At 37.4% G+C, this 25296-nt stretch overlaps 1 protein-coding gene across 2 annotated transcripts in view; it reads left to right on the top strand.

The window, feature by feature from the left end:
- Positions 1-761: 761 nt before the first annotated feature.
- Positions 762-25296, top strand: part of LOC147033974 (E3 ubiquitin-protein ligase NEURL1B-like) — a 117278-nt gene continuing 92743 nt past the window's right edge. Inside the window, exon 1 of one of the 2 annotated variants that reach the window (XM_085874132.1) lies at positions 762-918. In XM_085874132.1, the coding sequence (XP_085730258.1) occupies positions 837-918 (82 nt within the window). In that variant the 5' untranslated portion in view covers positions 762-836. Of the gene's footprint in view, positions 976-25296 lie in introns of both variants that reach the window. The other variant, XM_085874113.1, reaches the window with a different exon arrangement.

Below are 25296 nucleotides of genomic sequence, written 5' to 3'. Positions count from 1 at the left end.
GGGGTTAATGTTTGAGGGGTGGGGTTCATGTTTGAGGGGTGGGGTTCATGTTTGTACATCTTGAAGAATTCCGATGTAAAGTAGAAGTAACAATGAAAGTATTAAACGCACGTTTTTATGTTGAATATATACATGACAGGGTATACGCCTCTGAACATTTCCTTGGTTGAAGTGTCGTGTTAAATCCGACTACGGCGGCCATTTTTTCCTCACGTGACGAAACACCTCTCCTTTTACTTCTTGGCGAGCTGCTTGCAAAGCGATTGATACGGAACGACTGGCTTGGAAATCGATAGCAAGCCGCTTGCTTATGGAACACACGTCCAGGTTGGTGAGATGTGGATGCTGCACCACTTAGTTGTGGATCTCAGTAAAGGTATCAGGTATGGATAAACCTTTGCTACCTGTGCGAACCATATTCCGATACACAACGGCTGGGACTTCATGACCAAGTTACACGAGTCGACGGGTTCACTCCCATCGGGAAGACGCGTCACGGAAAATGAAAAATACGCGGGAGTCCAAAGGACGTGTGAAGAAGAAGAAGAAGAAGAATCTCCATGGAGACAACAACTTCCCTGTGGGATAATCCCGGCACGTTACCATGGCGCGTGGAGGCGCTCGAGCGCGCCACCTCGTGAAACCGCAGCTTGTATCGTCGGGTTAGAGGGACGGTGGGAGGGACCGGGACGGGTAAAAACGGGATGAGAGTCATGGCGTGGAGGAGGGATTTCGGCACGAGGTGGGGCGGGGCGGGGAGGCGCATCGAGCCTGAGGAGAGAGCGGTGTGCGCGTCGCACGGGGAGCGCGCGCTGCGCGAGATGTGAACATCGGAGATGGGGAACTACGGCGGGGCGGGATTCTGGCCCCGGCCAGAGGACGAGGAGTCCGAGCAGGCTCGGGGAAACGGCACGTACGGTGAGGAGCAGCCGTGCCTCCCGGTCCCCGGCGATCCATTCCACGTCGTGCATTACGGTGGGGTGTGTGTGTGTGTGTGTGTGTGTGTGTGTGTGTGTGTGTGTGTGTGTGTGTGTGTGTGTGTGTGGGGGGGGAAGGGGTTCCATCGGTATCGAAATGTTCACCCAACCCCCCCCCCCATTTGGACCCCTCCCCTCGACTCACCTGACATGTCGGTGTGTGCGCTCGACCGCCGTTGATGATCCTCATCAATCCTGACTGGGATGCGCTCCGAGAAGCACGTCGTGAGAATGAGAAACGAGCGAATGGATGCCGTACGGCACGTCGTCGTTTGTCGTCATTAAAACCGGAAACGTCATTTAATCTCCCACATTTAGTCCAATTAACTGATCACAGCCTCGGGTTCTTCTTCTTCTTCGTACGATGCACTCTGATGAACGCTCATCACTGGTTTGAAAGGGATCATGAACACACACACACACACACACACACACACACACACACACACACACACACACACACACACACACACACACACACACACACACACACACACACACACACACACACACACACACACACACACACACACACACACACACCGAGGCTCACATACCTCCAGAAAGCGAAATGATGGCGTTTTGTTGCAGCGGTCTTCCAGTGGACCGTTATTTTAAAATGCCGCGAAATCGGACGGGTTCGGCTCCCTGCGCACTGAATCCCGCGCATCCTCATAAAGCGAGCCGAGCTGTGACGTCATCCACATGGAGTCCGGACTGCAGGTCGGCAAGACTATATTTAGTGCTCCCCGAGGGTGTGCGGACCGGCTTGCTGAGGTCCATTCTCTTATCACTGCAACCTCATAATTTCTCCTCCTTCACGACCCCCCCCATCTCCACCGACAACCACCCACCCTTCCCTTCTCCCGCACCACGAGCCGTTCAGGCTAAACAATCGGCATCGAACTTGTTTGGTGTGTAAACGAAGAAATAACCTTCCGATACCCTCATCGTGTGCGAGCCTCGGCTTCAGTACCAAGGACAGCGCCACATGTCCTCCCCGACCCTCTTACCTCGTCCACCTCGTCCAATTTGGCGTTAAAAAAGAGACGTTCATAAATGACGTCACAATGAGAACCACAAAACACTTGTCATAAATGGATGGTCGGGAGGGCACGTTGAGGTCGTGTAGACAACCAACACGATATGAAAAACCATGTTGTGAACATGAAAACATAAACAACTACAAGGGCACTTGGTAGAGCGGACCCCCCCCCCCACCCCACCCCTGCTCCCGCTGCCAGGCTAACTAAACAGGTTACGTTTTGTAACCCACGAGGGTCCGGGTTCAGAGCTGAACCAAAATCGAATCGATTCGTCCTGATTAAACACCCAACCTGTCCACCACGTTTCATCCGAATCCGTGCACACGTGAGATCTCGTGCTCGCAGACACACAAACAGCGGTGAAAACTTAACCTCCGTCCACAGGTAATAATCCGCGATGGCGGACGAAAGTGATGTCACGATACAGGGAGCGATGCTTCAAGTGTAAAAATATAATATATAATGTAATGTGTTTCTTCGACGCAGGAGGAGGCCATGGAAACCCATCAAAGGCTGCACTATGATTGTTTGTTCGTGCTCTTTCCTTTTAAAGGATGAACTTTAAACAAGGAATCAGTACGAACCGTTTTGATTCAGTTGGGATTCAAACCACCGACCAAGCAGACTCAGAAGGGACTCTTCACCAATGACAACCGAGTCTCGCTTGGGATTCAAACCACCGACCTCGCAGACTCAAGGGGACGCTCCAACCATGACACCACCAATTCTCAGTGAAATCGTTGAGTGATGACTTTCATCAAGATATATATATATATATATATATATATATATATATATATATATATATATATATATATATATATATATATATATATATATATATATATATATATATATATATATATATATTTATATATATATATATATATATATATATATATATATATATATATATATATATATATATATATATATATATATATATATATATATATATATCGGGCTCACTGATCCCAAGATAAACTCGAACCCGCAACCCGGTGGTGTTGAGCCTCGTCACCACAAAAACGAGATGTTTCTCAATTACCAAATTCATCTGTAACATCGATCAGTGCTTTGATTTACACAATCAGGTGCAATGCGGATAAATACTCCTTTGAGTGACCATCTCTTAATTCTGCGGGAATTCACCGATTGTAGATATAATAGTAATTAGTACACTGTACAGTATTTCAGGATCAGGTGAATCGGAATTAATTAATTACGGTACGAGAAAATAAATAAATCTGGTAGTCACCTTCTGGAGGACATTTGGAATAATTCGATGGTATTGGAGACGGTGTGCACGGTCCTTCCACAAGGCTCACAGTGACGTCATACCGTGGACTGTCCCTCTGATTTACGACCCTTTGTTATGGGCACACTCGTGGAAAACGATTTACTGTACGTGTGTGTGTGTGTGTGTGTGTGTGTGTGCGTGTGTGTGTGTGTGTGTGTGTGTATCAAAATAAAGACCAATTACTGCACCAGAGACCCAAGAAGGAAGCTAGATGTAACACACACACACACACACACACACACACACACACACACACACACACACACACACACACACACACACACACACACACACACACACACACACACACACACAGTACTGGTAAGTACTTACAAAGGCCATTTTATTTCAAGTTATAACCTTAATTTATAAACAATTGTTTGTGGGTGTGTATGTATGTATGTATGTGTGTGTGTGTGTGTGTGTGTGTGTGTGTGTGTGTGTGTGCGTGTGTACATACGTGTGTGCATGTGTGGGTGTGTATGCATGTATATATGTGTGTGCATGTTTGCGTGTGTATGCATGTGTGTGCATGTGTGCGAGTGTATGTATGTATGTATGTGTGTGCATGTGTATGCATGTATATAGTATGTATATCTATGTATGTATGTATGTATGTATGTATGTATGTATATAGTATGTATATGTGTGCATGTGTGTAGTATGTATATGTATGTATGCCTGTATATAGTATGTATATTTATGTATATCGTATTATATTGTGTATGTATATGTATCTGTATAGTACGTACATGTGTATGCATGTATATAGTATGTATGTGTATGTCTGTATATGTGTGCATGTGTATAGTATGTATGTGTCTGTATGTATGTGTATGCATGTATATCGTATGTATATGTAAGTATGCATGTATATAGTATGTATATGTATGTGTGCGTGCATGTATATAGTAGGTATATGTGTATGCATGTGTATGAATATAGTATGTATATTTATGTATGCATGTATATAGTATGTGTATGTATGTATATCGTATGTATATGTGTGCATGTGTATGGTATGTGGATATATATATATATATATATATATATATATATATATATATATATGTATGCATGTATATTGTATGTATATGGATGTATAAATATAGTATGTATATGTGTGTATGTGTATGCATGTATATAGTATGTATATGTGTATGCATGTATATAGTATCCATATGCCTGTATGTATATAGTATGTATATGTGTGCATGCGTATAGTATGTATGTGTATGTATTTATATAGTATGTATATATGTATGCATGTATATAGTATGTATATGCAGGTATGTACATAGTATGTTTATGTGTGCATGTGTAAAGTATGTATATGTATGTATGCATGAATATAGTATTGTTGCGAATTCGCGCCCGCCGGCGTGCGATCGGCCACGTGACTCGAATCGCGGCACGTTGCCCACCGGATGGACAATTCTGTCGTGACCCTCTCGGACTAACGCCGGGAGATAGTCACGGGTGGGCCTTTCGGCCTCACCACGATCGTGCCAATCGGCCACCCGGGTGGGAAAGGGTTGGTCGCCAAACTCGACCTACCTAAGTACTCACGTGGATGGTAGACCGGGCGATCGCACCTTGCCGCAGGTCGACTCCGCACACGGGCCACTTAAGCGGTCCGTTCCGTACTGTCCGGATAACCGAGCGATGTTATTGTCGGCCTCGACGGTTCCGATTAATTATCGGGCGTATTAAGCCCACTACAAACCCTTTACGTGAAGCAAGATGGGGATTCAAACGAAGGAAAGGACGCAGCAAAACGGGAACAATTCAACATAATGCACTTTATTTACACGACACATGAAGAGCACACATATATCAATTTAAAACAAAAACAACAATGCAGAGCTACGACCGAATACACGAACACACGGCAACACTTATACAGTTTTACTTTTCAAGACACGGCGCCACAAGATCCATGCAAAAAAACAAAAGAAAAGGCCACCCTCAAAGACAAGGGGGCAGACAGGGCCCTTGGGCCTTGGAAGATCGAACGAGTCCCACGAAACCGTTGCAGGTTACCTGCACCCTCGCGGTGCGATGGTGGGCGAGCTCTCTCCGGCGCTCCTTGTACGAACGCGCAGGTCCGCGCGTCACAGCTGGCAGAGCGGCACCTCCAGTCCGCGTCCCCTCCGCGACGTCCAGACTCTCCACCGACCGCAAGCTCCAACGAGTGGGTCGCCCTACGGACCGCTTCTCCAAGACCCAGACGGGCAGAAGACCACGAACCGCTGACTGATACTGACACTCTCACCGACCGCCCTGACCTGACCTCCTCTGACCTGACTTCCTCTAGCGGCGCCTCCGTGCACCCTTTTAATTCCCCGGCACACGCGCCTCCCTTCGCGGCACGCGGGGGGGGGGGAACATTCCACCAGAGAAATCGGGGCGGGAGTTGAGTTTCCAACCGTCATTCTTGCTTACCAGAGAAATCGGGGTGGGAGTTGAGTTCCAACCGTCAATCTTGTTTCCCAGAGAAATCGTGGCGGGAGTTGAGTTTCCAACCGTCATTCTTGTTTACCAGAGAAATCGGAGTGGGAGTTGAGTTCCAACCGTCATTCTTGTTTACCAGAGAAACCGGGGTGGGAATTGTTGTTGTTCCCCTTTTGTGTTCGTGGAGATGTTGACGGTTGCTGGCGGAGTGGTGAGGATGGCGTGGTTGTTGAGAGGCAGTTGTGGTTGTGGTTGTTGTGAAGCGGCATTGTGGTTGGTGGTTGTGTGATGGCGGTTGAGACGTGGTTGGTTCAAAATAAAGATACAACAGAAAAACGGCTATCTCAAAGCGTCGCAGCCCGAATGAATCACATAAATACCCTCTAAACAACGGGTTTGGACTACACATGTATTTAGAGATATCTCACCGACGGGCCCTTCATGGTGAAAGGCGAATTTCCACAGCCGTAACAGCATGTATATGTATGTATTTATGTAGAGAGTATGTATATGTATGCATGTATATAGTATGTGTTTGTATTTATGCATGTATATAGTATGTATATGTGTGCATGGGTATGCATGTACTGTATATAGTATGTATTTCGGTGTATGTGTATGCCTGTATATAGTATGTATATGTGTGTATGTGTATGCATGTATATAGTATGTATATGTGTATGCATGTATATAGTATATATTTATTTATGCATGTATATAGTATGTATATGTGTGCATGTGTATAGTATGTATGTATGTATATAGTATATATGAGTGTGTATGTGTATGCATATGTGTATGCATGTATATAGTATGTATATGTGTATGCATGTATATAGTATGTATATGTATGTATATATGCATGTATATTATATATGTGTGCATGTGTATAGGATGTATATGCATGTATACATGAATACAGTATGTATATGTATGTATGTATGTATGTATATCGTATGTATATGTATGAATGTACATAGTATGTATTTATGTATGTATATAGTATTTATATGTATGTGTGTATATATGTATATGTGTGCATTTGTCTAGTATGCATAAGTATATATGTACGTATATATGTGCATGTGTATAGTATGTTTATGGATGTATACATGAATATAGTGTGTGTATATATATATATATATATATATATATATATATATATATATATATATATATATATATATATATATATATATATATATATATATATATGTATGCATGTATATAGTATGTATATGCATTTATGCATGTATATAGTATGTATATCTGTGAATGTGTATGCATGTATATATTATGTATATGTGTGTATGTGTATGCAGGAATATAATATGTATATGTGTGTATGTGTATGCATGTATATGTGTATGCATGTATCTTTTCTTCTTCTTCTTCTTCTTCTTCTTCTTTCGGCCGCTCCCGTTCGGGGTCGCCACAGCGGATCATCCGTATGATCCGCATCGTGATTTGGCACATGTTTTACGCCGGATGCCCTTCCTGACGCAACCCTGGTCGCCTCTTACGACACAGGGATATGGTACACCTATTTTAACCGGGGCATACACCGGGCCCAGTACACTGGTACTCATTTCGCCGACCTCGGAAGGATGACAGGCTGAGTCAACCCCCTGGTGTATTAATTCAGTGGCCCAACGGGACTTGAACTCAGGACCTTTTGGATCCCAAGCCGCTGCCCTAACCACTGCGCCAACACCAGGCTAATGTGTATGCATGTATATATTACGTATATGTTTATTCATGTATATATTATGTTTATCTATGTATGTATGTATTATGTATATGTGTGCATGTGTGTAGTATGTGTATGCATGTATATAGTGTGTGTATATATATATATATATATATATATATATATATATATATATATATATATATATATATATATATATATATATATATATATATATATACATATATATATGTGCATGTGCATAGTATATTGCATGTATATGTATGTATGTGTATGTACAAGTGTATGCAAGTATATTGTATGTATATATAATGGATATGTGTGTATATATAATGGATGTGTGTATATATATATATATATATATATATATATATATATATATATATATATATATATATATATATATATATATATATATATATATATATATATATATAGTATGTATATGTATGTATGCATGTATATAGTATGTATATGTATGTGTGTGCATGTATATAGCATGGACATGTGTAATGTATATGTATGTATGTATATCGTATGTATATTTATCTATGCATGTATATAGTATGTATATGGATGTATGAATATAGTATGTATGTGTGTATGCGTATGCATGTATATAGTATCCATATGCCTGTATGTATATAGTATGTATATGTGTGCATGCACATAGTATGTATATAAAATGTATATGTATGTATGTGTATACATTAGATATTATGATATATGTTTTGCATGTATGTACATAGTATATATATACATATATATATATATATATATATATATATATATATATATATATATATATATATATATGTGCATGTGTAAAGTATGTATGCATGAATATAGTATGTATATGTATATAGTTTGTATATGTATGCATGTATATAGTATGTGTTTGTCTGTATGCATGTATATAGCATGTATATGTGTGCATGTGTATAGTATGTATGCATGTATATAGTACATATATGTATGTATGTATGTATGTATATAGTATGTATAAGTGTGTATGTGTATGCATGTATATAGTATGTATATGTGTATGCATGTATATAGTATGTATATGTATGTATGCATATGTGTGCATGTGTATAGTATGTATATGCATGTATACATGAATATAGTATGTATATATATGTGTTTATGCATATAGCATGTATATGCATATTTATAGTATGTATATGCATGTGTATGCATCTATATAGTATGTATATCTGTATATGTGTATGCATGTATATATTATGTAAATGTGTGTATGTGTATGCATGAATATAATATGAATATGTGTGTATGTGTATGCATGTATATAGTATGTATATGTGTATGCATGTATATAGTATATATATATATATATATATATATATATATATATATATATATAAATATATATATATATATATATATATATATATATATATATATTTATGTGTGCATGTGTATGGTATGTATGTATATATATATATATATATATATATATATATATATATATATATATATATATATGTATGCATGTATATTGTATGTATATTGATGTATGAATATAGTATGTATATGTGTACATGTGTGTAGTATGTATGCCTGTTTATAGTATGTATATGTGTATGCATGTATATAGTATGTGTATGTATGTATATATGTATGTATATAATATGTCTATGTATGTATGTATATAGTATGTATATGTATGTATGTATATACATGTATATAGTATGTATATGTGTATGCAAGTATATTGTATGTATATAGTATGTATATGTGTGCATGTATATCGTATGTATACATATGTATTCATGTGTATAGTCTGCATATGTATGTGTGTGCATGTATATAGTATGTATATGTGTATGCATGTGTATGTATGTATATTGTTTGTATATTTATGTATGCATCTATATAGTATGTATGTATATAGTATGTATATGTGTGCATGTGTATAGTATGTATATATATATATATATATATATATATATATATATATATATGCATGCACATTGTATGTATATGGATGTATGAATGTAGTATGTATATGTGTGTATGTGTATGCATGTATATCGTATGTATATGTATGTATGCGTATATATTAGATAGTATGTATATATGTATGCATGTATATAGTATCCATATGCCTGTATGTATATAGTATGTATATGTGTGCATATATATATATATATATATATATATATATATATATATATATATATACATGTACATTGTATGTATATGGATCTATGAATGTAGTATGTATATGCATGTATGTACATAGTATGTATATGTGTGCATGTGTAAAGTATGGATATGTATGTATGCATGAATATAGTATGTATATCTATGCATGTATATAGTATGTGTTTGTCTGTATGCATGTATATAGTATGTAAATGTGTGCATGGGTATGCATGTACTGTATATAGTATGTATATCTGTGTATGCGTATGTATGTACATAGTATGTATATGTGTGTATGTGTGTGCATGTATATAGTATGTATTTATGTATGCATGTATATAGTATGTATATGTGTGCATGTATATAGAATGTGTATGCATGCATATAGTATGTATATGTATGTATGTATATAGTATGTATATATGTATGCATGTATATAGTATGTATATATACATATATATATATATATATATATATATATATATATATATATATATATATATATATGTATATTATAATTGGGTGCATGTGTCTCATACGTACATGCATGTATACATGAATATAGTATGTATATGTATGTATATGTTTGTAGGTATGTATGTATATCGTATGTGTATGTATGAATTTATATAGTATGTATTTATGTATGCATGTATATAGTATGTATATGTACTTGTGTATATAGTATGTATATGTGTGCATGTGTATAGCATTTATACATATGTATGCATGTATATAGTATGTATATGTGTGTATGTGTATGCATGTATATAGTATGCATATGTGTGTATGTGTATGCATGTATATAGTATGTATATGTGTATGCAAGAAAATAGTATGTTTTTAGTATGTATATGTGTGCATGCATATTGTATGTATGTGTATGCATGTATATAGTATGTATATATGTATGCATGTATATGTATGTATGTATATAGTATGTATATGTGTGCATGTGTATAGTATGTATATGTATGTATGCATGAATATAGTATGTATATGTTTGTATTTATGTATATAGTATGATATGTATGCATGCATGCACATAGTATGTAGTTGTGTGGATGCATGTATATGTGTGCATGTGTATGCATGTATATAGTATGTATATGTGTGTATGTGTATGCATGTATACAGTTTGTATATATGTATGCATGTATATAGTATGTATATGTGTGCTTGTGTATAGTATGTATGCATGTATATAGTACGTATATGTATGTATGTGTATGCATGTATATAGTGTGTATGCATGTATATAGTATGTATATGTATGCATGTATATAGTATGTATATGTGTGCATGTGTGTAGTATGTATGTGCATGTATACATGAATATCGTATATATATATATATATATATATATATATATATATATATATATATATATATATATATATATATATATATATATATATATATATATATATATATATATATATATATATATAGTATGTATATGCATGTGTATGCATGTATATAGTATGTATATCTGTATATGTGTATGCATGTATATATTATGTATATCTGTGTATGTGTATGCATGAATATAATATGTATATCTGTGTATGTGTATGCATGTATATAGTATGTCTATGTGTATGCATGTACATAGTTTATATAAAAATGTATGTATGTGTATGCATGTATATATAATGTATATGTGTCTGCATGTATATAGTATGTGAATGCATGTATATAGTATGTATATGTATGTATGTATGTTTGTATGTATATAGTATGTATATGTGTGCATGTGTACAGTATGTATATATATATATATATATATATATATATATATATATATATATATGTATGCATGTATATAGTATGTATATAGTATTATATTTTGTATGTGTATGCATGTTTATAGTATGTATATGTGTCTGCATGTATATAGTATGCATATATATGTATATATGTATGTCGTATGTATACTTGTGCATGTCTTTCATATGTATATGCATGTATGTATGTTTCTAGTATGTAAATGTATGTATGTATATAGTATGTATATGTATGTATTTATGCTTGAACATAGTATGTTTATGTATGTATTTATGTATATAGTATGTATATGTATGCATGTTTATAGTATGTATTTGTATGTATATGTGTGCATGTGCATGCATGTATATAGTATGTATATGTGTGTATGTGTATGCCTGTATATAGTATATATATGTGTGTATGTGTATGCCTGTATATAGTATGTATATGTGTATGCATGTATTTAGTATATATATATATATATATATATATATATATATATATATATATATGTATATGTATATATATATATATATATATATATATATATATATATATATATATATATATATATATATATATATATATATATATATATATATATATATATATGAGCCTGGTGTTGGCGCAGTGGTTAGGGCAGCGGCTTGGGATCCAAAAGGTCCCGAGTTCAAGCCCCGTTGGGCCACTGAATTAATACACCAGGGGGTTGACTCAGCCTGTCATCCTTCCGAGGTCGGCGAAATGAGTAACAGTGCACTGACCCGGTGTATACCCCGGTTAAAATAGGTGTACCATATCCATGTGTCGTAAGAGGCGACCACGGTTGCGTCAGGAAGGGCATCCGGCGTAAAACATGTGCCAAATCACGATGCGGATCATAAGGATGAACCGCTGTGGCGACCCCGAACGGGAGCAGCCGAAAGAAGAAGAATATATATATATATATATATATATATATATATATATATATATATATATATGTATGCTTATAGTATGTATATGTGTGCATGTGTATGCATGTATATCGGATGTATATGTGTGTATGTATGTTTAATATGTATAAGTGTGCATGTATATGCATCTATGTATGTATATAGTATGTATATGTGTGTATGTATATAGTATGTATATGTATATAGTATGTTTTTGTGTTCATGTGTATGGTATGTATATGTATGTATGCTTGAACATAGTATGTATATGTATGTATTTATGTATATAGTATGTATATGTGTGCATGTATATAGTATGTGTATGTGTATGCACGTATATAGTATGTATATGTGTTTATGTGTATGCCTGTATGTAGTATATATATATATATATATATATATATATATATATATATATATATATATATATGTATATATATATATATATATATATATATATATATATATATATATATATATATATATATATGTGTGTGTGTGTGTGTGTGTGCATGTGTATGCATGTATTTCGGATGTATATGTGTTCATGTGTATGCATGTATATAGGATGTATATGTGTGTATGTATGTATATAGTATGTGTATGTCATGTATATGCATCTATGTATGTATATGGTATGTATATGTATGCATGTATATAGTATGTATATGTATGTATATAGTATGTATATGTGTTCATGTGTATAGTATGTATATGTATGTATGCTTGAACATAGTGTGTATATGTATGTATATGTATGCATGTGTATAGTATGTATTTGTATGTATACATGTATATAGTATGTACATGTGTGTATGTGTATGCACGTATATAGTATGTATATGTGTGTATGTGTATGGCTGTATATAGTATGTATATGTGTATGCATGTATATAGTATATATATATATATATATATATATATATATATATATATATATGTATATATATATATATATATATATATATATATATATATATATATATATATATATATATATATATATATATATATATATATATATATATATATATATATGTGTGTGTGTGTGTGTGTGTGTGTGTGTGTGTGTGTGTGTGTGTGTGTGTGTGTGTGTGTGTGTGTGAGTGTGTATGTATGTATGTATGTAGATTGTATGTATATGTGTGCATGTGTATGCATGTATATAGGATGTATATGTGTGTATGTATGTATATAGTATGTATAAGTGTGCATGTGTATGGCATGTATATGCATCTATGTATGTATATAGTATGTATATGTGTGTATGTGTATGCATGTATAGAGTAACTATATGTGTGCATGTGTGCATTTGTATGCTTTATGTGTGTGCATGTTCATGCATAGAGTATGTGTAGAGTATGTATGTATGTATGTATGTATGTATATGTGTGCATGCATGTATGTGAGTGCAAGTGTGCATGTGTATGCTTAATGTGTGTGCATGTGTGTTCATGTATATAGTATGTATATGTGTGTATGTGTATGCAAGTATATAGTATGTATATGTATGCATGTGTATAGTATGTCCTAGCCTAAACCTCGTCACAGACGGGGCACAAAATTGGTCCTTCAGTATTAATTTTGATTATCTGTTGAATGGCGTTGGTCCCGTCTCGATCGGATGAAATTGAGAAATTGAAGTTACCCGGTGACCTTGACCCCTTGACCCCGTGACCTTTGACCTTGAACTTGACACCCCCATGTCCGTTCTCATGTCCCAAGGATCACTCATGCCAAGTTTCATCTCATTCCATCCAACGGTTCGGCCGCCTATAAAGGACGAACAAACACACACACACACATGCATACATACAAACATATTCTGTTTTTTTAGTATAGTAGATGTATGTATGTATGTGTGTGTATTTTGTATGTGTGTGCATGTGTATACTTTATGTGTGTGCATGTGTATGCATATATATGTAAATGTATATATGTGTGTGCTTGTGGATGCATGTATATAGTATGTATGTATGTGTGCATGTATGTATGTGTGTGCATTTGTGCATGTGTGTGATTTATGTGTGTGCATGTGTATGCATGTATATAGTATGTATGTATGTGTGTATGCATGTATATTGTATGTATGTTTGTGTGTTTGTATGTGTGTATATATGTATGTATGTATGTATGTATGTATGTGTTTACATGTGTATGCATGTATATAGTATGTGTGTGTGCATGTGAGCGTGTGCAAGTATGTATGTACGTTTGTGCATGTATGCGTGTGTATGCATGGATGTATGTGTGTGCATGTGTATGTAAATATGTATGTGTGTATGTACGTGTGTGTATGTATGTATGTATGTGTGTGCATGTGTGCATGTGTATGCATGTATATAGTATGTGTGTGTATGTGTGCATGTGTGCATGTGCAAGTATGTACTTATGTGTGTGCATGTGTGCATGTGTATGTATGTATATCGTATGTATATGTGTGTGTGTATGCATGTATAGAGTATGTATGTATGTGTGTATGTATGTATGTATGTGTCATGTGTGCATGCATATGCATGTATGTGTGTATGGATGTATGTGTGAATGTTTGTATGTATGTGTGTGTGAATGTATGTTTTAGTATGTATATGTGTGTATGTGTATGCATGTATATTGTATGTACGTGTGTGTGTGTGTAGGTATGTATGTACGTATGTATGTGTGAATGCATGTATGTATGTGTGCATGTGTGCGTGTGTATGTATGGATGCATGTGTGCGTGTGTGTGTGTGTATGTATGTATGTGTGTATGTATATGTATCTATGTGTGTTCATATGTGTATGTGTATGCATGTATATAGTATGTATGTATGTATGTGTGTGAATGTATGTATATAGTATGTATATGTATGTATATGTATGTGTGAATGCATGTATGTGTGTGTGCATGTGTGTGTATGTATGTATGTATGTATGTGTATGTATGTATGTGTGTGAATGTATGTATATAGTGTGTATATGTGTGTATGCATGTATTCCGTATGCATATGTGTGTGTATGTATGTGTGTATATGTATCTATGTGTGTGCATATGTGTATGTGTATGCATGTATATAGTATGTATGTATGTGTTTGTATGTATTTATGGGTGTGTGTATGTATGTGTGTGCATGTGTGAGTGTGTATGTATGTATGTGTGTGCATGTGCACATTTGTATGCATGTATGTGTGTATGTATATGTATGTATGTATGTATGTATGTATGTGTGTGTGAATGTGTGTGTATGTATGTATGTATGTATGTATGTATGTATGTGTGTGAATGTATGTATATAGTATGTATATGTATGTATATGTATGTGTGAATGCATGTATGTGTGTGTGCGTGTGTATGTATGTACGTGTGTGCATGTGTGTGTGCGTGCTTGTGTGCGTATGTATGCATCTGTATGTATGTATGTTTGTATGTGTGTGCATGTGTATGCATGTTTGTGTGTATGTGTGTGTATGTGTATGTACTGTGGATGTATGTGTGTGTGTGTGTGTGTGTGTGTGTGCATGTCTGCTTGTGTGCATGTGTGTGTATGCATGTATGTATGTGTGTGCATGTGTATGTATGAATGTATGTACGTGTATGCATGTGTATGTATGTATGCATGTGTGTATGTATGTATGTGTGTGCATAAGTGTGTATGTATGTATGTATGTATGTGTGTGCATCAGTGTGTGTATGAATGTATGTGTGTGCATGTGTATGTATGTATGTATGTATGTATGTATGTATGTGTGTGCAGAGTGTGTGAGTATGCATGTATGTTGTGTGCATGAGTGTGTGTGTGTATGCATGCATGTATGTATGTGTGCATGAGTGTGTATGTATGCATGTATGTGTCTGTGTGCATGAGTGTGTGTATGTGAATGAGTGTGTGTATGTGTGTATATTTGCATGTGTGTGTATGTATGCATGTGCATGTGTATGTATGTATGTGTGTGCATGAGTGTGTGCATATGTGTGTGTGTGTGCATGAGTGTGTGTGTGTGTATGAGTGTATATTTGCATGTGTGTGTGTATGTATGCATGTGCATGTGTGTGCATGCATGTATGTATGTATGTGTGTGCATGTGTGCGTGTGTGCATGTATGTATGAATGCATGTATGTGTGTGCATGTACATTGTATGCATGTGCGTGTGTATGCATGTATGTATGTGTGTGCATAAGTGTGTATGTATGTATGTATGTGTGTCCATGAGTGTGTATAAGAGTGTATGTGTGTGCATGTGTATGTATGTATGTATGTGTGTGCATGAGTGTGTGTATGAATGTATGTGTGCATGAGTGTGTATACATGTATGTGTGTTTGTGCACGAGTGTTTGTGTGTATGCTGCATGTATGTATGTGAATGAGTGCATGTGTGTATGTGTGTATATTTGCATCTGTGTATGTATGTATGCATGTATGTATGTATGTGCATGTATGTATGTGCATGAGTGCGTGTGTGTCTGTGCATAAATGTGCATATGTGTGCATGTATGCATGTGAGTGTGTGTGTATGTGTATATATGTGAATGTGTATGTGTATCTATATATATGTATATATATATATATATATATATATATATATATATATATATGTATATATATATATATATATATATATATATAAATATATATATATATATATATATATATAAATATATATATATATATATATATATATATATATATATATGTATATTTATATATATATATATATATATTGTTGCGGGCCAGGGGTTGGTGGTGAGAACGACCACGAGGTGGGGGAGGTTACGTTGTCTCCCTGCAGACTCCCCGTAATTGTATGCCGTCGCTTTCGGAAAACTCAGTGAAGCGGCGGGTCGCTGAACCGACAGTGGATGCCAATATCTCAACCACGTAGCGTAGGGTCTTTTTGTCTGGAACCAATTTACCTCATCAACGACGCGATATCGACTACCGCGGAACCATGCCCTCAGCACGTCTTGCTTGAACCGGGTCACTCTACCGACCGCGGTAGAGTTCCAACTACCGACTACCAACTCCGGTTCGGGTACAGTCGAGCGGAACTCCCAAAGCCGTGCCGGCTCGGATGAAACGACTTCCGGGTATAAAAACGCGGCTAAACTCAGATCCGAACCATGCTGGACCAATGAAAGAAAGGATGGAAGCGAACTGGGAACATTTCTACAGTTGTTTTATTCACAAATAAAAAAGACACAAGGCAAGACTTATCGTGGATATGTAAGCAAGAATTTACAATGATGGAAAACACTTAACAGTTCTATTTATACGACGGGCTCACACACTCAGACGCACACTCAGATGATTTATTGAATGATCCCCTCAGCCAGAGAGGGAGAGACGAGCTTGGGGTCGCAGTTCCCGTGGTTACCTGCACGTTGAATGGAGGGAGTGCTCCGCGGTGTGGCACCTGCTATTGTCGTGCGGCTCCGCCCATGGTCACACGCGTGGGGCTCGTGCCCATGGAGGAAACCGAGCGGGGCAGTCGGAATTCCAGGGCGGAGATCATGGTCGCAGACGGGACCCAGGAAAACTGCACGAACGCCAGCAAAATGTAGAGCGCACACCAACTAACTTGCTCCTCCAAAAGAACTCTCGTTCCTCCTCCAAGAGACTTCCTCAGAACCAACGACCGAACACCCTCAGAACTCTCCACTGAGGATGGCGTCGTAACTTTTATGGACCTCCCCGAACTGGGCGGGGGCTCGGTGGAACAGACGTCACTGTCTGCCCTAATTGGACGGGGCTCCATGGGTCCACCCTTTCTGGGCAGTTTTTGGCCATGCCGGGAAAAACCCGCCCCCACTCCACGTGTGCCCATACTCGTCAAAAAGAAGGTTAGGCGAGTGAAGCGCTTGTTCAGTGGTGTTGTCGGTTTGTTTGTTGGATGGTCTGTTGGATTATCGTTCGATGTTTCGTTGGATGATTTTTGGATGGTCGTTAGATGGTTTGTTGGATGGTTCATTGGATGTAATAACCTACCTAAAAGAACATGGCAACGCACACCTTTGATTCTCCCTCTAGACAAAAGGAAGGGACCTGTCTCACATGTACTTAACGGAATAACTGACCTTTGGAACATCTGTATGTTGGAATGCATATGGTTTCCAGATCCGTAACAATATATATATATATATATATATATATATATATATATATATATATATATATATATATATATATATATATATATATATATATATATATTAGGCGTAAGTCGTCACCATCGGGACCGAGGAAAAAGTGACGACTTACTCGTATGCGAACATTCATGATGACTGTGGGGTGAAGGATGAAGTCGTGCGTGGCCTGGACACATATGTGTGAGAGCCGGCTATTGTACCAAAAGGAAAACACAATTCTCGGGGCATAGGTGGGGGTTCATTGGTGAGTTGGAATGTGATCAAGCAAAGATGGAATTCATGAATCAGTTTCTCAAAAGTAAAGATAATGAACAACTGTAAGACAACAACTTTGCCTGCTTATCACCATGATGGGATTGACCAACGAACCCCAGAGACTTTTCTGGCAGCATCTGCCAGAAAAGCCCAGTCTCATCGGCATTGTACACGTCCCGATGCTGATACCTTTCCAAGATGTCTTTCAATTTGCCATCCTTCCAGTCGTGCACCACTGCCGAATCCACGCTGCCTGATTCGCCGCACTTCTTGACCTTGGCGATTCCCCACCTCTCTTTGAATCTGTCTATCCAGTGCATCGGCCAGGTCTCGGCATCATCATGCCCGAGGTCCGCAGCGAATTTACTGCCTTCAGCAGCAACATTTCACCGTCCAACCGAATATTTGGCTGAGCCAACATTTGCCGAAACCAGATGATGAGCACGTCATCGACATCTTCAAAGGACACACATCTCACGCGTTTCACACTTACCACCGGCCTCGCGATCTTCTCCATTTGTCCAAACATCGTGCCCTTATTCTTCAAGATATCGTTCAATGTCTACCGTTTGTTGTCCAACTTCTCAGCTATGGCTGTTTTCTTCATCAGTGGGTTTGCCTCGCAAAACTGGATAATGTCGTATTTTTCTTGGTAGGTTTTAGTTGTAAGCTTACGCTTAGTTGCCATTGTCCAGCATGCAGTGCGATCAACGTGTGTACGCAGTTATAAATAGCCTATCACTGGCGGTGTAAACAAATGAGCGAGCATCACGATTCCATGAAATTGGGATTCTCACGAGGCAGCAGTTCCATGTGACGAGTTAGGAGTGGTAATTTACCTGAGCTTCCATTAAGTGGGAACGGACAACATCTGACGACTTAGACGAAGTGACGACTTAGAGATGACGACTTACAGAGGGATGACCCTTTATTCATAGGGACTTAACATGAGATAAATTCGGGACTTTTTGACGCTGCCGACTTAGGCGAAGTGACGAGTTACACGCTGCCGACTTACGCCTAGTCTACTGTATATATATATATATATATATATATATATATATATATATATATATATATATATATATGCATGGACTAATGTATGTGTGTATGTGTTAGATTTGTACAGTCGTGGCAAAAAGTTTTGGCACCCTTGCAATTTTTTTCAAATCACTAACCCCAACAATTTTCTCTGAAAGAAGTTGAAATTGACAAAACTATTTTGGCTCCACAATTCTTTATATTATTTCAAGGTTAATATTACAGAACATTTGTTTTTGGTACAGAACTTTATATATCCTTTTAAATCAGAAAATAAAAAGAAATATTATTGACAAAATTATTTACATCGTCAACTTAATATTTGGTAGTACAGCCTTTGGACACAATAACTGCAGTCAAGCGCTTCCTCCAGCCATGAATGAGCTTCCTTCACGTCTCGACTGGCACTTTGTCCCACTCTTGTTGTGCAAACTGCTCCAGTACTCTCGGATTTGAAGGGAACCTTCTCCTAACTGCTGTTTTCAGATCTCCCCCCAGGTGTTCAATGGGATTTAGATCTGGACTCATTGCTGCCCACTTCATAACAGTCCAGCGTTTTGTCTTTAATCATTCCTGAGTGCATATTGGAGTGCATTTGGGGTCATTGTCCTGCTGCGAGACCCATGACCTTCGATGGAGATCCAGCTTTCTGATATTCGGTTGAACATTGCGCTCCAAAACGTCTTGGGAATCTACTGATTTCATGATGCCATGCACACATTCAACGTACCCAGTGTCAAAGGAAGCACAGCAACTCCAAAACATCACTGAACCTCCTCCATGTTTGACTGCAGGGAATGTGTTCTTTTCTTTGAAGGCTTCATTACCTCTGCCACCGAAGGTGAAGGAGATTATGTTTTCACCCATTTCTGTCTCTTTGTCTGTCTGTGTACAGGATATCACAAAAAGTTGCAGATGGATATGGATGAAATTTTGTGGACAAGTTCGGTGTGTGACAAGGACGAAATGATTATATTGTGGTGAAGATTCGGATCCGGATCCGACTACTATAATTTTCAAAGTGATTCTTCGCCATTGAGAGATAGGGCTGAAAACAATACATAGTCTGATATTTCAAAAATGTATTCATTTGGCCTGATATATTCTCGTGGATCAGGCATTACATGGCGGAGGTATGCGCTCTACCGAGTGCCCTTCTAGTTTTGTTTTCTGCAAACATAGAGATGATGTGCTTGACCAAAAAGCTCTAATTTGGTCTCGCCTCTGCACAGGACATTCTCCCAGAAGGATTTTGGCTCGTTCAGGTGTGTTTTGGCAAAATCCTGTCAGGCTTTCTTCTGTCTCTCCCTCTCTCTCAGCAGTAGGGTCCTTCTACCATAGAACCCTCTTTCATTGAGTTGGTGATGGATGGTGTGAGTTGAAACTGTCGTACTTTGTGTCTGAAGGTCAGATTGAATGTATTTGGCAGTTCATCGAGGTGCTTTCTCCACCATTCGAACAATCCGACGCTGCAATCTTCGATCAAGTTTTCTCTTGTGGCCACGTCCAGAGAAGTTGGCTGCAGTGCTGTGGGCCTTAAACTTCCTGATAACATTGTGTCCGGTGGAGACAGGAACATCAAGGTCTCTGGAGATGGACTTGTTCCTGAGACAAGCCATGAGATTGTCCATGCTTGGCTACAATCTTGTGTCTGACCTCATCAGGCAATTTTTTGGTTTTCTTTCTTTTCTCCATGCTCATTGTGGTACATACAGTGACACAAAACAGCGGAATGACTCCTTTTTGTCGATTCAAACTGGTTGAATGAGTGATTTTTATATTTCAGGTACCTGCAACTCACCACAGGTGAGTTCAATTCCAAAGTAAAGGAGAATCACCTGCTTAAAATCTAATTATTTCTAACAACTTCTAAAAGGTGCCAATAATATTGTCCGGGTCATTTTAGGATTTCTATATGAAATAAGCAAAGGTTTAGTAATTTTTTTCAGCTTTTACCCTCGCCGGAGGAGAGGGTATTGCATTTGGGTCCATTTGTCTTGTTTGCTTGTCTTTTGTCCACACAGAACTTGAGTATTTTTCTCCACAACCGCTTGTCAGATTGAGATGAAATTGTCACCATAGGAGTGACTACTCATCTAGAATGTTTGATTGATAATTATGACGTCATAGATCACTTGGTGTTGCAGCCACGTTGGAAAAACGGAACAAATTTGGACCTCTGTATCTCTGAAACCATACTAAGGAAGAAATTGAAACTTGGCACACAGCAAGTTCTCCTCATGGGGAATAAGTGTTATTTTTTTATGATGTCATAGATGCCTTTATGATATCATAATTGTTTTTGTAGAACGCTACATCTGATCAGTATGAAAATTTGAGGGTCATCTTGGGATAAAATGGCACACACACACACACACACACACACACACACACACACACACACACACACACACACACACACACACACACACACACACACACACACACACACACACACACACACACACACACACACACACACACACACACACACACACAAACACACACGAGCTCTTGACAATGTATACAAAAAATAAAAATTGATGACGTCATTGTCGTGTGATTCGGCAGCCATATTGTTTTTCTTTAAAAACCTTCAAAAATCTTCTCTGAAGTGGCTGAATAGATCGAGGCAAAATTTTTTACATATGACCACCTATCCATGAGGAACAAAAGTTTCACACGTATGACATCATATGTTACATGGTTTGGCAGCCATATTGGATTGAAGAAAAATATATAATGTTTTCTCTGGAACCGCTTCATCAATCGACATGAAACTTCAAAATTATAATCGAGTAGTGATGTGGAATACATGTTTTAAATTTCAACTTGATTGGACACATGATCTGGCAGCCAGAATAATTTATTGTTTTTTGATCTGGGTTGTCATTTTTTTATTTTTTTATTTTTTTGAATTAGGCTCACTTGGCTGTTCCTGAATGGATTTGAGGGTAGAGGAGTAGCAGCTGAAATGTGAATCCTATTCAGGTTCCTCCTGATGATTTCATCTTTTCTTTTTTGCTTGTTTGGGTTCATTCTGAGCACGCCAATTCAGTTTGATTGTACCTATTTGGTCTTCCATTTGATTGGAATTGAATTTATTTTAATCCCATTCTAAATTCAATTGAGTAATAATAATAAATGTAATGGGTCAGGGTCAGGTGTCCAATCAAAGCAGGGTTGCATCAAAGCGGGACGTCTTGGTACCCGGTCATCACTGCTGGCAATTATAAAGTGGCAGTTCTAATTATGTCTCATTAATTATGTAACACACCAGTACACAAAACTACACAAAACAAGTCCTGGTGAGGATCTGCAATCTCCGATTGCTCTTTTTCTTGTTTTGTTTTGCTCCACTGCAAACCAAAGAAATACATATGTTGATACCAAAATATTTTTTAATTTCAACAATTTTCTGGAATAAATGGTGCATTATTTGAAAAAAATCTGCAGGGGTGCCAATATTTTTGGCCACGACAGTGTGTGTGTGTGTGTGTGTGTGTGTGTGTGTGTGTGTGTGTGTGTGTGTGTGTGTGTGTGTGTGTGTGTATGTGTGAACTAAGTGTGCCATCAAAGTGTAAATCACCAAACTTCGTGTCCCTATTTCACGTCGAACAAGCATGTTTCTAAGCTGTGCTTGTTTGTTGTTCTCAGTTCTGCATCGGTTATTCAATGTCATGTCGGGTAAATGAGTTTTATTGGCCCGTGTTTGTGTGTGTACATAGACAATGATTATACATCGGTGCGTTTTACCACGTATAAATGTGGTTAAAAAAGACGTTTGAACTGCTGGTATGTTGTCAATCTTTGGTTGGAGGAGTTTTAACGGGAATGAATGTGGGAAGGTTATTAAAGTGAGGAGGAATGTGAAGAGGAGTTTAGAACATCGACATTAATAAGCATCCATGAGTACAAATTGTGTGAAGAGCTGAAAGATATCTCTGATTTAGTCTTTACTAGCAGGAGTCTATTTTTTGTGGGACCCTAAAATATGTACCTGCACCAACTCAGGAATGTTATCAGTTATCATTTAATATAACCTTTCACATTGCTACAAAGGTTTAGGCATCATAGAGAGATTTCATAAATAAATAAACCCTCAAAAAGAACTCTTTTTAAAAAATTATTTCAATTTTTTCTGCCCACAACACTCCTTGTGGCTCCAACCTGAACCTCTGAAAGATTGATGAAGATCCATTCAGTCATCTCTGAGAAAAATGGTGACAAACACAGACAGAGGGCTTTCATTGTGTAGATACAGAAGTTTTGATTCATGGAGGAGCCAAACGACAGAGAGCAACAAGTTCATAGATCGGTAGGAGATTAAACGGGAACAGGGAGAGACACCGCATATGAGGGGATGAAGTGGAGGAGTGACAGAGAAGGAAGGGGTTGGAGTGGGGAGGGAGAGTGAGTGAGGTATCAGCAAAAGTCGAAGATTGCGGAAGTAGGAGGTGATGATGGGCAGCACTCTTGAAGGACCTGATTGGGGGGGGGGGTCACGAGACAACAGATACAGGGAATAAATATTCCAAACATGAGAGAATAGGATGAATGAAGGGAATGGTGAGCATTCAGCTTCAAATTAGGATGAGTAACCAGGATGAGATGATTCTGAAGTGGGATGAGTGATTCTGAAGGAAGGTGTGTGACTCAGGTGTGTGGCAGAGATTCTTAACAAGAGTTCCTTAAATCAGGAAAAACTTTCTTTAAAGTCAAAAAGCCCTCTCACTTTTGGGACTAATCCTTTTGAAGATTGTCATGTTTATGGCACATCAACTCAAGCATCCAGGTGGTTACATGATTGGTTCTTTAACACAAAACATCACCACACCAGTTTGAGCCTCCGAAAGGATTTCTTCATACCTAACTTTCTAGCTTGTTCTCATACAGACCTTGCACCTCAATAATGTCAGACATAATCACCACAGCACGACTTGCTGGTGGAAACACAATTACAGACCAGGTAACCAGACACTCGGTGAAAGTTTTTTTCATGAAACTTTGATAAACCACACGTTTATTTATTTATTTAAAAACAATAGATGTGTTGTTATAATCAAACAACCACTGTGACGTCATCCTTGTAACATCCAACTCTGGTAACGATAAGCCTTTGCACATAATAAACACTTATACGATGTGTGTATATATATATATATATATATATATATATATATATATATATATATATATATATATATATATATATATATATATTAAACTAGCGGGGTGTACTTACACATTGTGTAAGCATACGAACCATGCTTCCCCATTGTCTCAGGTCGTTACCTGTATATGATTTTCATTTATTTATTTTAATTTATCTTTTTTCATTTAATTATATTTTCATTTATGGATGCTTTCTGATGGTTCTGTGATTTTTCCTGGTGTATCGGCTTCGATGCCCATCGGAACACAAATTTACCTTGCTTCCCTATTGTCTCGGGTCGCCCACCTGCATTTTTTTTATTCATTAATATTTTCATTTATGGATGTTGTCCGACGAT

The sequence above is a fragment of the Eptatretus burgeri genome, chromosome 1 (genome assembly GCF_056783735.1).
Source record: "Eptatretus burgeri isolate ZD-2024b chromosome 1, Ebu_testis_v1, whole genome shotgun sequence".
Lineage (NCBI taxonomy): Eukaryota > Metazoa > Chordata > Myxini > Myxiniformes > Myxinidae > Eptatretus > Eptatretus burgeri.
Note: the sequence above shows the minus strand (reverse complement) of the source record. Positions and strands in the feature narration are given on the sequence as shown.